The sequence below is a fragment of the Paralichthys olivaceus genome, chromosome 4, assembly GCF_024713975.1.
Source record: "Paralichthys olivaceus isolate ysfri-2021 chromosome 4, ASM2471397v2, whole genome shotgun sequence".
In the NCBI taxonomy this organism is placed as follows: domain Eukaryota; kingdom Metazoa; phylum Chordata; class Actinopteri; order Pleuronectiformes; family Paralichthyidae; genus Paralichthys; species Paralichthys olivaceus.
In genome coordinates, this window is record NC_091096.1 from 21,125,616 (window position 1) to 21,141,140 (window position 15,525).

General features: G+C 42.5%; 1 protein-coding gene across 1 annotated transcript in view; it reads right to left on the minus strand.

The window, feature by feature from the left end:
• The window catches only part of galnt9 (polypeptide N-acetylgalactosaminyltransferase 9), a 93,002-nt gene extending 77,839 nt beyond the window's left edge, over window positions 1–15,163 (minus strand). Inside the window, exons 1-2 of the mRNA XM_069524181.1 lie at window positions 13,847–15,163; window positions 882–1,062 (exon numbers count right to left, since the gene is read on the minus strand). Coding sequence (XP_069380282.1) covers window positions 882–1,062; window positions 13,847–14,087 — 422 coding nt within the window. The 5' untranslated portion in view covers window positions 14,088–15,163. The remainder of the gene's footprint in view (window positions 1–881; window positions 1,063–13,846) is intronic.
• Between the last annotated feature and the right edge of the window lie 362 nt (window positions 15,164–15,525).

A 15,525-nucleotide genomic window follows, 5' to 3' on the forward strand; every position in this document is an offset into this window, starting at 1 on the left:
ATGAGACACAAACTCTTATGCGTATTACATTAGTGGCAAGACGTAAGGACACAATGTGATTGAGGAATGCTTCAGTCTTAACGATCTGAAAGGATGCGAATACTACATGTAACATAAAGAGTGACAGCAATTCTATTCTTTCACTGATGTGCTGTTGACACAAGTATTGTGAGATATATGGGAATGCTGTGGGAGATTTCGACAGACTAGGGGGCGACAATTGCTCATGTTACTCGATTAGCGTTTGTATATTCTTCCACCTTCTGGTGTCCTTGATGCATCAAGTCTACAATGAAATCTTCTGCATAGGACATCAGCTGCTGCTTGAGTTTCTACCAGTTTCAGGAAAACCTCCATAACAGGGCTCAGACACCGAAATCTATGTTGTTAAACAGCATTAAACCTAAGACAGCTTGGTGACTTCATAGTTTGTCAAAAACATTTAAATGCACAACTCTGCCTGCATTTTTGACCTGAATTGAGTGTGAAGAATGGTTTAGTGAATTCCACTAATCCTCAGCACAACAACAGCACATCTTATCATTTGTGACACACCTTGCACCACAACTATGCTTCTGGTTTGTGCACAGAAAATGTTCTGGAGAGTCACCAAAACACCAGTAAAAACCAAGGGAAGACAATGATGAGGGTAAAGAAAATGATGAAAATGCCAATTTCCTGGCAAAATGTCCTCCCGCACGATGTGTGCCATCATGTAAATGAAGCGCATCAACTGCTGCAGGGATTAAACCTTGCAGTAGCAAGTCTCTCTAACATTATTATTATTAACATTATACAACTCTCCCAGAGGGAAAAACAGGTGCAGAGCTGTAGCTAGAAGTGCATGAGAAGATGGAAGGAGAAACAGGAGGTGGACATACTTTTTAGGCCTGTAGTCTGGGATGCTTCTGTCCAGGGAGATGCGGTCACTGAGCTGAGCGTTGTAGCCGTACTCCTCATACTTCCCCTCGGCATCATGGCTTTCTTCTCCCAGAGTGGCGGCTGCTCCCCCCTGGCCGAGGCCCCCGGGTCCCTCCACCAGCCCCATGGGCTTTGCCAAACCTGCAGAGAAAATAACACAAGAGAGAGAGAGAAAGTCACGCAGATGTACGCTGCCGTGAGTAGAGGCAGACACGCTGACACAGAGAACAGGCAGACAGGTGAGGAGAGAGGTCGTGCAGAGGGGAGGCTGATTGACATTCTGAAGTGGTGTGAGGAGACTGGTGTATGGCAGCTTAGAGAGCCGGAGGGGCTCATCCACGGGGCATCATTACACTGTCTGTCAATGGAAACGCTGCAAAACACCCACATGGACACAGACGTCACACAGATAAGCAGGGCAGAGCAGAAGCTGGGAGGCTCAGTGGCACACGGGCCAACAATGGAGACCAGAGAGAATTTATAGTGCACGTCCAGGAGAGCAGGCCTGAAACAGTCAGTCGGTGATCAGACGTGAAAGACAGTCTCAAAATCCACTGTGAGTGGGATTAGGATTGTGATTAGACCTGGAGTTTCAATGCATTTTGCTTTTCATATTTATTTATGTCGTAACAATTATATTTTAAAAATGGCTTTGCAGATTTCAAAAGTGTAGTCATGACAAAAAATGTGACAACGAAAGTAACATGAATAACCAAAATCGTCTATAGTTACAATTTTGAGTTCAAATATGCAATAAGACTACAACGAATTAATAAAAACAAACAACAAGAACAAAAATAGGAATAAAAGAGTAAGATTCTTAACCTGCACATGTTATAAGCCCCTCAAAGCCCCCCCCCCACTATGCCTAACTGGGGCTGGCGTGTGATAATACACAAAACATACAAACAGACTCAGCAGGTAGGCAAAACCAAAAGTGGAAAACAAACAGATACATACTGATATTAATCACAGGGCAAACGGAATAAAACAACTGCTTATGAAAGGCGGCCATGTATGAAAACATTTCCTCCCTGAGACTCTCAGTGAATATTTTATCTTCTCAAGTTTAAGAAAAAAATATCTTAAAAGGAAAAATCAGCCACACGAAACACAAAAGGCCTGTCTGAGTCGTGACTGAGGACTTCTCTGTATTCCCAGCTCTGAAAACACATTTGTAGATTCCTGTACACATGGACAAATATCAGCATGCATTTTCAGTTTCTTTTACGCATTTATAAATCTGACTATGCACACATGAATTGAGATACAGTTATTACATTGCTATAATATTCATCCCAAAGGACATGAGTGGACATATAAAAGATGTGAGTGCAACTAATTGTATTGTTCGGAGTTAAGAGCAAATTTCATCAGAAGTTCTACAAATAGTGAACATGTTCACATTTAAAAAAAAAAAAATCCTATGCAGGTTTTGACGAGGGAAAAAATCTGAGTTAGATTGCAGGAGGCTATATTGGCTTGAAATATTTAAGAGGACGACAAAATATGTCTTGGATTGTCGTTATAAAGGGATAGTTCACCCAAAAATGAAAATTCAATAGAAGTTTTGGATGAGAGCATAGAGGTGAGAGATTTTGCTGTGTGGGCAAGCGAAAGGGCTCCGGGGTGAGAATATCAGAGGCCATTCAGGCTAAAACATGGTGTAAATGACGCTGTTTCAAGACGGACTTGAATGTTGGGGCTTACGAACACTCGGATGAAACCACAGGAGCAGTATGGAGGCGTGTTATGTTTTTTTCCTGTTGTTTTTTAGGTGGGACGAAGTGCTCACCATTTACTTGAATTGTATTGGATTTGGCTGCAACACTCTTTACTGCTGAGACTCCTGAGGTGTTCTGTGGAGTCAAACACTTCACCCACCCCTCCATCGACATAGTGGTGAGTAGATAATGAGTGAATTTTCAATTTTGGGCCAACTATCCCTTTAATGATGCATAATACTGTGAATGGAGGTGTTAATTATTACCTATTATGGATTCATAATCATTTTACACAGTTTATTGGAAGTAACAACCAAATGATGTCTTTCACCATCAAAAAAATCCTCTTGATTTGTTGCGAGACTCGGTTTCACTTGGATTGACAATTAAAAACACTTCCATGCTCAGTGTCAGTCGGAGTCTATAATGATCCAGCTTGATGTTAGCTAGCAAGCGGATCTCAGCAGGTTAAAAAGTAGATTAATTTCATTGCAACCACAGCGGGGGGGAGCACAGTAGGGGTGCTACGGGTGGTATAACACCTCGAGGTGCCGGAGGTGTATGTTATATTGTTACAAGTCTTTTTCCCCCAATGCGTCACCTTCAATATCTTCAGTTAAGAGCATGAGCTTTCTTGATGGTCTCCTCTGATGAACCATTTTAAATAGTATTTTGTTTCACCAGTTTAAAAATATTAATGTTCAAATGCAGTGTTCAGCCTCGACAGTGTGATACTGTCATGGAAGGACTGCTGATGAGTGAATTCCACTTCCTGAGCCTGTGATTTTCTTACAGGCTGACACTATATTTTCATACGGTGCTGTCAAAATGCAGTTAACAATGTGAAAAGAGCTCACACTACACTGTGCTCCAGCAGGCACTAATGTAATAGCAGCTACACTTTCGCAGAACTGCACATTAGAGAAATGTTATGTGAAACCGCTATAAACACAGTCGTAAAATTCTAAATGAGTTATAGTAACATGTACAGTTATATTTTACTTGTTTAAATATAGAATTATCTTGTATCATATAATCAAGGTGATGTTTAGAACAGTTGAAATCTGGTCCATCATAAATAAGTACTATACACCTGACCAACATAAATTTCCATTGAACATTTTCAACGTACTTATCATTAACTGGGTTAATAACGCAGACGTTTTAAAGACGGGGAACAATAATTGAATAATTGATCAACACACAATTAACAGAATTTAAATAAAAACTTCAGCATTGACCTACTGCAACATTTCGAGGTTTTTTTTTTACTTGGCAGCTTTATATGGAGACAGACACATGTTTTCACCTGAACTAGTTCTGAAAAAGCGTCACTGTGATATGATTTACGTTAATTTGGTTCAGTTGTTTTACGATCACTGATGTTTACAGACACATTTAGTCCAACACGGACCCACCAGGTGTCACACGGAGCTCCTAAGGGCTCTGCATGTCTAATTACAGACGCATCATACAAGCAGTGAGTGGCACCACAGCGACCATGAAGAGGATATTCAGACAGTGTGTGTTCCATGATGGTCGTTTCAATCCACCAAGAATGAGCAGTGACAATACATATGTGGGTTTTTGCTGGTGAGTGGGAGCTGGTCCTGCGTCGTGTTTGGCTTTTTTGTGTCAAAACATAAATTCAACGCAGGATTTAATGTGTCAGACTGAAAGTGCAACACTGCTCTCATCAAAGTGACTCAAAGACCGTCACTCTGGGTCTGTGACAGAGACAAGCTTCAGACGGATGACAGTGTCAAAAAGGAAACAGACTTTATGTTTGACTTTAAAAACAAAAACATTGAAATAATTTCTCATAACATCCCTGGTTTAAAAATGTATACCTTCATGAAACAATAACTTGAGTAATAACACAATGAGCAATTGCCCAATTGGACATTGTATTTATATAGTGGTTTTAACGATGCCAAAAGACACTTAACATCGGTTCAAAACTGAAAAGAGCAAATAAAAACAAATAACAAGAAATATAAAGTACACATCATTAATCACACATTAAAAGCAAATGGTGCAGCTTGTTTACTGAGCTCAGTTTATTTTGGAACCAAGAGCTACAACATAAATATTTAGTTGTTTTTTTAAACTGCTGTTAATGAATAAAAGAATGACTGCAGCTCTGTGGCTGATGGGAGCCTTTCTAATAAGTAGAACTGTGAGATTCTACTGAAAATGCGTCATATTATAAAACATTACAGGTTAAATCTATATGGAAGTGTACATTTAATCTTATAGCGGTTTTGCTGTGGTGATGCAGGGTAGAAGAAAAGGCCACTGCTGGCTAAAGAAAGGGACAAATAATGTTCAATTCCTGCAAACTATTGAGACATTAGTCGGCTCACTTTAGCTACTATAAGAAGCCTTGAAAAGAAGACAATAATCCGTACAGAAGCCAAGTCTTTGTCATTAAACAAACCAGACTACTGATGCTTTTTTTGCAATAAAATGAATGAACAGAATATAATTAAAAATTAAACACCCTTCCTTAAGCAATTATATAATAAATGTGAAATGACCCTCTCTGATTCTGTCAGCCTCGATTATTGTTTGACTATTTAAACTTCCACGAATCTGCCGGATAAAGTCAGATATGCAGTTTGAGCCAAGCATCCAGCGCAGCCCGCACAGAAGAATCAAGCTGCGTCTGTTCACCGCATCAGCAGATGGACACACAGACAGTAAGTAAACAGTGTACACCGATGAAGGGCTCAGCTTCAGCCCCTCCAGGAACTGTGCGGTAATCACCATATTTGGATGGCCTCAAATCTTCGGGTGCCACGGAAGATTTGTAATTGGAGCTGAATGGTGGCAAACTGGCTTCTTCCTGCGAGTGGGATTTGCCGTGGCCCACACCAGCCCGCGTGGTGGCATTTTGACAAGTATGGGTGGGGTTCACGTCATGGATGCACCATCTGGCATAGCAGCACATGCAACAAACACACACACACACACACACACACACACACACACACACACACACACACACACACACACACACACACACACACACACACACACACACACACACACACACACACACAAATACTCTCCAGAGCCAGAGACTCAAGTCTTGAGGGCCTCTCTGTCGCTGCATGAATCTTGGAAGCAGGACAATGGCTGTCAGCTTTGTGTTATGGTCACTGTGTTATTTTGCTTCCCACGGGCTGCCTCTTCCTCTGCCTGATTGAAATTCCATTATGGGATGAGCAACTGAGGACACTCACAGAATGAAGGCTGTAAGTGGTTCGTGAATCAGCTGTCTGTCAATGTACATTACAAGATTCTAGAAAAAGCTAATTTAATGCTGAGGAGTTAAAACAGTTCTGCAGCACATGAATGTTGTTTGTCACTTTAAATGTAAAGTCTAAGGGAACTTTGGCGGACTTCTTTTATAATGTAACTCTTGTTGAGTCCTGTTTTTGACAATACCTGGTCAATCTTTTGTGTGGTTTAGTTATTCTGTCTGATCTTTTATGTTTTCCCACTTCTTGCAAAGAAAAACTCTAAACAAAACAAAGACAAAAAAAATGAATACGCATGAATTAATCCGCAAATGCTTCTTTAGACAGCAGCTGCTTTTGAATCCAAAACCCAACTGTGCACAAACAAAAAAGGAAGCTTTTAATACATTTCTTGAAAGGAATAATTGGACCGTGTACATCTGAGAGAGCATTTCACTAACTCTATAAGAATAAAGAGCTCTGTTCCTATTACTGTGTGAGTTAAAAATGTATGTACACATGATCCTGAGAGGCACTTTGTATAAAAGCATCCAGTAAACGGGCTGTTATGTTCTAGTAAAAAAAAGAAAGATGGCAATGACTAAAAGCCCACATTGCTTTTGTATTCGTCGACACAACTTTAAAACTTCCGTGAGTTCCCTGCGAAGTGTTCTTCCATGTGTTATTTCCGATGCGAGCTCGCTCTCTGAACACCACCGTAACATGATCTCACTGCAAAGCAATTACAGCCCAACATCTGCTTCATCCACTCAGGCTGCATTCCCATGCAAAGCCTCAGCTGGATGCCGATCCTCGCCACGTCAGGCTACAATTTAAATCTCATTGTGTCCAAGGATACATCTGTCCTCGCAATCCATTTGTCCAAATCCCCTGGACATGACACATTTAAGTCGCAACAGCTCTGCATTATACAGTAACCTTCACAATGTGTCCGATTTGGCCTTTATAGGATAGAGCCTCAAATTCAAAGATGACCCCCTATACCCACCCCCCCTCTATTTAATGAATGATTTAAGAGCAGGAGTGGATTTATGCGTGTCCAAAGTGATGCAGCGCAGCTCTAAATATTGATGGCAAGAGGAGTACGGGGGGATTGAGAGATCTCTTTCAGAAGAGAAAAATAACTTGTTCTAGAGAGGCTTCGAACCTTCAAAGACCAAAACAAATCTATTAAATACGGAGAACTGCAGGAAGAGCTGCATTAACGCTCAGAGCGGCAGCAGTCATGTCAGGAGGATAACCGTTCTGATTTGGAAATTGGTTGCACAAGACTCCTAAATTATCTGTAAACAACGGGATGTTGTCCTCCTGAAAAATGTAGGTCACAGGGAGAAGCTCGCTTGAAAATGCAAGAACAGCATCGTAGATGCAGAGTTCAAAAAGAGCAGAGGCAGGACATTCATCTATTAGCAGTTATCAAGTGTTATTCTTTAGTTTTTCACACATTAACTATCCTGTTGTGTCTCACTAAGACTTTTCCAGAAGCTCTGTTAGCTTTGAAAAGCTTCAGAAGTCACAGCTACTTTTCATGCTGTTGTTTTGTCCTGAAACTGGACTCAGCCAATCAATTTGACTAAATACTGCATTACTGGAGGGCCACATTAAATTCACATTAGCATGTGGTTAGTCTATATTGTTATTGTTCAATAGAAAGCATCTAAGGTCTAATATGTGTAATTATCAAGGGTGCTAAATACTCCAATTGATCATTTCATTAAAAAAACATATCTACATTCAATCTGTGTGATGAAATATTAGGAATCATTACCACCGTATCTATGTCCACCTGTTTTCTACTGCACTTTAAACTGTTCATATGTGCATGAACGAAAAGAGCCCATCAGCAAGTGGTTGTGAGTTTATGTCATCATTTCCAAACATATCCGTTTCTGCCCGTTCAGACAAAAACGCTGCGCCAGAGTTTTCAAATTCAAACGAGTAGTGTGGACACAAACTGAATCTGTAACTGAGTTGATCCATTTTCAAACAAAAACATGGATGTAGCATTAAGTTGGATTTAAATTAGTGAGATGAAATCATACTGCTACTATTAGTGAAACAGTTCAAACATCTAAGACAATGCCTTGGTCATTTACATGCTCTTTAAAAGTGGCTGCAGCTGGTTCTTTTACTGCCATGCAAAGTTATGCATCATTCCCCAGCGTTGATACAGTCACTGTGCCAGACTTCAGTGTTGGAGCATGAGGCGTAGATTACAAACTTATATCCTGATATTTGTTTACATTTATATCAGTAGTATGGACTTTTAGGCAGCATTGACTGTTACTAATTCCTCTTTCACTCTAATCATACATGCAATCATCTGGAATAACTTTTATATCTGAATCTGATAACTCTGATAACTGTGGTAAGATCCACTTATGAGGAAAATCTTGTCTTCTGAGTTATGTCGATCTGGTCAATTCAGCAGAGAGAAAAAACATGACTGTATAATATCATCTGAAAAATGTTTTATTTACACCATTAATTGTTGAGCCTGAGAGGCTGACCTCTACGCCCTCTGTCATCGAATGTCATCATTTAATAATGGCATTGTAATCACTGCATGACTCGAGGCCGGCAGTGCCAATAAGACGAGCGCTCGCTCCATCTGTGGCTGACTGCTGATTGTCAGGTGAGCCACTGAATTCATTATCGTCATTCTTAAAGGCTGAGCAGAATTGATTCTTATCCCTTTCTGAAAATCTTCTGTGGACCACAGCCTCATCTGCATATCATTATCAGAATATATTTCATTTCAACAGGCCCCTGCGATGTGGTGTCCCTGCAGCCGGCGTCATTACACATGGCGCAACAGCATAGAGGCACACGGCGATGTGTATCATTAAGATACAGTCAAAGCATCAAGTGTCTGTGGAGGAGAGAGAGAGAGGGAGTGTGACATTTCTCATCCAGTCTCTGCCCCAGTAGGCTTAGCATATAAACAGCGTTGGATTCTTTGCCATAATTGGGCATTACAGATAAGAAGCATATCTGGTGCTGCAGCTGGGCCTGTGAGGCTGCCATCCCATCAGCACCTACGCACTGGGAAACGGCCGGGAGTGACATGCATGGCTGATGACAAGAGCCTCAGTGTGACCGTGAGCTGTGGGACAACGGCAGATCTCAAACAATGACACATCCAGTGGCGGTCAGAGGGGTGCAAACCGAAGAGCGGCACATCCACTCGCTAATAGCAATTTCTGTTTTCAAGACTATTATTTTAGCAGCATTCCTGATTGTGCCGGGGAAGCCCGGTGGCGACAGTTGTCATATCTGCCAGAGAAATCGAGGGTTGTCAGCCTGAAATAATAAGCCTGCCCATGTCTACCTGTCTGAAATCAAGGACCCACTGTTTCAATAATGACTGAGAATTTCAAGTGGGAAGTCTGCCTCTGCGCTGTGCATAAAGAGAAAGCCTGAGAGACGTAATGAAGGGCGTCGAGATTTAGCAAGCAGTGAACTAATTCTCTTATCGGGTTTTCTCTTCACTGACTGAACATTTTGTTGGATTTCAAAATGAACATATCAGCATTGACCTACAAAATCACAATGAGTCAAACTCTAATGTTAAAAAATGCATTTCTATCTCTCCCTGGATGATTGAAGCTGATCTTATTTGTGTAGACTGTTCATTTAGGCAGGTCACTCATGGAGCTCCAGCGGGTGAGGCACAGGTGAGGCGGTATTTGCTATCTAATGGAGTACTTAAAGTCCAAACGCTGCTTCATAAGCTTGTTAACAAGCTTAAAACCCCCTCATCTGATTACCCAGAGACGATGGTGTCCCCGGCAAAGCGGCTGCACTGATAACCTTCATGTTGCCTATTCCTTTGTCGAATGAGCCACTGATAAAGCTTCACTCTTGTTTTCTCATTGCGAGTCCAGCAACCATCCATCACACCACCATAAAATAGGAATTCTCCCACTTCTTTATGTCCTTCAGATCTAATTGGACCTTGCTTTAGCTCCCGTGGCTCGCCATTGGTCGGCAATAAACAACAAAGGGAATGGGCAATTACTTCATATCACTGCCGGACATGGTAATGGTTATTGGTGCAGCGAGTCCTCCTCTTGCCATTGCTGTCCCCAGTGGCCATAGAACACAATTTGTGGTCTGTGCACGATTTAAAAAGGGGGCAGTGACCTAGGATATGAGGATATGATTAAGGATCCCGTTAAATTGATCCCTTGTTATGTTTTAAAGTGAAATTACACAGAAGGAGACTTGTGCCTGTGGTAATTGTTTGTGAATGCTGGACATAAATTCTCTGACACTGAATGTAGCATCTGCATCATAAAATGCAGCATCTTCATCCTGATATATTCCTCCACAAGCTTCTGTTGTCTTGTACACATGTTGACTGGAAGGCAGGAGATGGTGTCAGGTCTCCACCTGTGACAGATCTGCAAATAGTGTCCCAGCTACATGGACTTATAAAGTTTTGTGTGTCAGAACAAATATCTCTTTTTCCTCCAGTCTGCTAACTTAGGTTTACCGATTGCAAACTGTCCTTCCGAGCTGCTTAAGCTGCTTGCAGACTTGCACTGAACTTCAGGGATCGAGTGAGAGCCTCCCGACTTTCTGCAGATGTTCTCGCCTGGCCTCCCCGAGAAAGTCGGTAGAAGTTCAGAAAAGCCGATGCGAGACAAGAGCAGGAGATCCCCTGCAGGATTCAGGTGGTGACGACGTTTCAAACATATGATAGATGTAAAAATTACAAAAACAAAACCAATACAAATATCTACAGATGAAAAAGCGGTGACATACGCATAGAAGACACCTGAAGATGTCAAGAGAGTTTTTGGTGATAAGAGCCGGCACCGGCACAAAATAAGATCTCTGCAGCAATATTAATGTTACTTCCTGCCTCTATCTGCTGCACCACCCCTCACCTGAATTCTGGAGAGGATGTGTTGTTGTGAACCTGTCTGAACGGAGAACCTCCTGCTGCCTGTTCATGTGTAAAAGGAAAACTCCTGAGAAAACCAAACCCAATTTTACAGACATCCTCCGGAGGTTATTTCGGAAAACAGCTTATGATAGAAATGAAGCCGTAGGTAAAAAATGCTCTTCAGAACTTTCGGCCTCATGTGGCAAATGTCTCTTGGTCACCTGGCTGCTCTATAGAACAATTATCATATAGCTTTGTGAAAAGGTGAAAGACTTGAAATGGGGGCTGTACCACTCTTATAGATCAGCCACTTATAGCGCTTCCAGCACATTAAATTAACCTTTAGTTATTACATATCAAATAATTATCTGCAGCCTCTCTGAAGCCTCAAAGAGATGCATGCCTTCCACTCAGGGGATAACTGCAAATAGGAGTTACACTTTAGCCAACAAAATTCCACAAATGCATGATTTAAAGTGCGGCCACTGAAACATTGCATGAGACAAAGTGATGGAACTCAAAGACATTCCATCTCTCACAAGTACATGTTAATAACTTTCTTTTTACTTTCATTCCTATATGAATTCTGCACAAACGCTCACTGTGTTTCTGTCCCACAGCAGAACCACTGTAAGGGGTTGACTGACTCTATTGGATTGTCTCTATATAAAGCAAAGTGACTGAAAGGATGAATTGTGCTTTTTGAGAGGAAATGCCTGCTGGGTGGATGCCAGATGCAAAGCATAACTCAAAGTGACAGAGTGACCCTCAAATAGCTGCTGAAGTTCGGACATAATATCGAGAGCACGGGCGATAAAATAAAAATCTGCAGTCGCACTATTTTTGGTCCATGAAGCTGTGAAACGTCCTTTACCACTGACGTCTGGGAATAGAGTCAAACGGACTGTCGATCCACTTTTTTCTCACATTACATTCAGTTACTATAGCTTCAACTGGAATTTATTTCCTGTTTTAGTTCAATGTTTAAGTTGCATAAGCTGTTTAGGGTGTGGGTGTTAAACTGTGGTACAATGTGTATCAAGAACTGTGAAGAAATGACCTCCTCCTGCACTGCCCCATCCCTCACACTCCAGCTTCATCCTGAGCTAGTGAAGCCTGCAATTTACACCAAATGACAAAGTCACTATTTCCCCGGAGAGAACGGTGAGCTAGTAAATAAAAACCAACTTTACTGATAGATTAAAAATCAATCAGCAACACTTTGCAAAGTGGCAACATTTCACCACGGAGCACAATGGAGCAGCAAAGCTGAGTCCTTATTATTTGGCTGGAGAAGAAGACGTTATGGCTTTAACTGCTGGGGGGGAAAGGGTTGGCCATTGGGAAGTGAAATGCCAGTGGGTGACGAGTTGGACTCCATTATGATGTGTTTGTGCTGTAATGTAGTAAAGCTTTCCTCTGGTGTTCTCATACAACACCGCTGACATTGTCTTGCAGCTTGTCACCAAAGCAGCCGGTCACAACAGTATGAGAAAATGATGCCACTTAGCCTCAACATCCTGTCAGCGCTGCACAGTCCACAAACTACAACCAATTTAAAAATGCCTCTTTGACCAAAACAATGACCTCAGCAGGAGTAAGAGAGAGTTTATCCATTTTCTCTTCTGTCAGCTATTGGTGTCTTATGTTGCATAAGCTGATTATTACTCAAATAATTTTTTTTAGATTTTATATTATTACATGGAAAAACAATGTTTTTGCCCTTTAATAATAAAAGACAGAAATGAAGTAGTAGTAGATCACAGTGGTTCTTGCTTAAGACCTGTTTTAAAATCATTTTATCATCACAGACAAGACTGAGAAATAATTATTTAGTTGATTTACCGAAATGTAAAATAATCATCATCATTAATGGTCTCTGTAATTTTTCAAACAAAGAAGCTTTACCATTTTGACATCCTCTTGGGCTTTTATTTCCAATTTAGGCGATGGCAATCTTTCTGACTGGAACAGATTTATTGATAATTGAATAATATTATGTTGCACGCACCCCTAAATGTCTTTCATTCAAACAATGGCTTAAATCCTTGTGACTCACCACTGATATGAAGGTTGTATTGTGTAAACAGTAAATATAATTGTCATGCATGGTAGCATGATGCTTGATGTGATATGCACAATTCTAAGGGACGTAAAATGTTTGTTTACATCACTGAAATCTTTAAACATTGATTGAATGAATGTCTTTATTTGCCTAATAGTGAATTATAAACATTTCATCACTGCATCCACTTCAGTGTTTTCCTACATCTGTGTGAGTGAATGCCAAACAAACCCCGGATTGCATCTTTAACAGTAGGATTTGCGTGGATTTCCCCCAGGAGAATACGACTGCGCAGGAAGACAGAGTCATTCTGGATGTAACTTGATTTTAAAGATTGCTGCTCTGCTGAGGAGACCAAAAAAAAATCTGCCTCACAGACTAATGGCCATGTAATGAAATACAAGTCTGTCATTCCGTTATGGAGCCATTACATTAGGCTCTCCTTCAAAACTCAGACAGCTTGTTAAATCTGATATGTTTCAGGAGCAGTGCCTTCAAAGAAATGACAGGAACGGACGAGGAGAGAGAGACAGGCTCTGTGGGATCCTATGCAGAACTCACAGGCATCAATACTTAAAGCTTAAAGTTTATGTGAAGTTTACAACAAGTCAATTATGGGTTAAGGGTGTCACAGTCTGATAGGCTGTTAAAGTAACAGCACAGTAAAGTCTATCAATACAAAGGGTCGAGGCACACATAGCAAGTATTGCACTGTAATACCCTGCTTCATTAGATCCTTAACAAGCCAGGTTAGAGATACAGAGGCACAGTGCTCCATGTGCAAAGTGAAGCTGAGTTCAAAAACATACAGGCTCATAGAAAACGATTCATATAGTACAGGTCTATGGGAAACTGACCTGCCTGAATCAGGGCACCTTTTGGATTTCTTATGCCTTCACAAAGTATTCTGTAAGAGTTTACAAAATCATTCACTTCATTACCAGCAGGTTCTAGTTTGTTTCAAGTCGTATCCTACCGTTTAACTGGTTGTAGACCACATCCTCCAGCCTCTCCAGCCTCTGCAGAATAGACTGCCTGTCCACCAAGTTGGAAACTTTGCCATTCCTGGCTCGCAGCCTCTGGTCAGAGATGCGCCCCAGCTGGATGAGCTCCTCGGATCGGTCCTGGATCCTGCAGTACACCGAGAACAGGATAATCCCCACGAACACCAAGATGTTGACGGTCAGCAAAGTTTTGATTTTGCGTGCCACAGCCATGAAAGAGAATCGGCGGGTCGCGGCTGACTCAGTCAAGCCCGGCAGCTGTCCGTGTGCGGGGTGGCCTGCTTTCTGGCACCTCGCTGCGTGATGGTGCAGGAGGATGATTTCCCTGCTTCGGTGGAAGGGAAGGTCAACTCGCGGAGACCCGGTGCAGGTGGCGGGACGCGTTCAGCACCGCGGACAGCTCAGGAGGAGGCTGCGCTCCCGCATCACACTCCGGAGCAGGAAAGTTCAAGGTGGGGAAGGTTGCTCGCGGCACAATGCGCTCCGCTGACGCGTCTGCTGGGGCTTCACTGGCCGAGAAACAGCTGCGCACTCTCCGCCGTCCCTCCAGCTACATGTTACGAGCGAGACACGACGCCACGGGAGGCATGCATCCTCTTCGAACAGCCTATGGCAGTTGCACAAACATCTCCCCCCCTCCGCAACGTGATAAGTCGCCAGATCCTATCAGCCCCAGAATGCCTCGTCCATCTTACGGGAGACACACTGCAACAACCGAAGCATCCTGCTGCTATCACTGCTCTACTGTGGCATCCCTTTTCTCGGAGGCGTTGTGGTCACTCGATCCGTGCATGGCGCTCTTGCACATATGATCCAGAGGAGCGTATGTCCAGAAAATATGTGCATGCTCCAAAAACAAGGCGGCGTTTCTCTCCCTCTGTCTCTCTCCGTTTGCGCTCCGTCAGTCCATGGTCGCTGCCCTGGTCAGTGGCGCAGAGGAGCAGGACGAGTTGCCGAGAGCAGATTTGCCCTCAGACGCTGTCAGACGATGCCGATGCTCGGTGTTGCTGGGAAAGATGTGGCCGGGCTCTGGCATGCTGTCTCTCCTCCTCCTCCTCCTCCTCCTCCCCGGCCCCTGTGCGCGCTCTGCAAGGGAGGAAGAGCCGCCGCTGCGTCCTGACGTTCAGAGGCACAACCATGAATATTCAGGAGCCGTATTTGGGCTCGCTTGGATAAAATAAACAGTGCAGACTGTGCAAGGCAGCAAATATTTCTCCCAGAGCAGCCGTCTCCCCGTATCAGTCAGTGAACTGTGAAAAATGTGAGTGAAGATGTGTTCACACATGTGACTTTGTTGCTATCTGAACCGTAACGCATAGAGGTTATCAGTTTCCACCTCACCTCTGAGGCCACTGCCAGGGGCAACTTAAGGCTTAAGTGCTTAAGAATCCATGTTGCACATTGTAGCCTTTTTAATGTGCACAGTTATGTAACAGCCCTCTGCATATATACACGTGTGGTCAACCTCAGCACGAGAATCATCATTTCAACAATCACATGCTTGGCCAGAGTTTCAACTTCATCAGATATGAGCTACATAAATTATAAATAACCCATTCTAATCAAACCAACTGGGAAAAGAGGAAGAATGCATTTACATGAACTAGTGCAGTGCCCCGGAATGTATGTTTGCTTGTCCTGTGTTAATGCT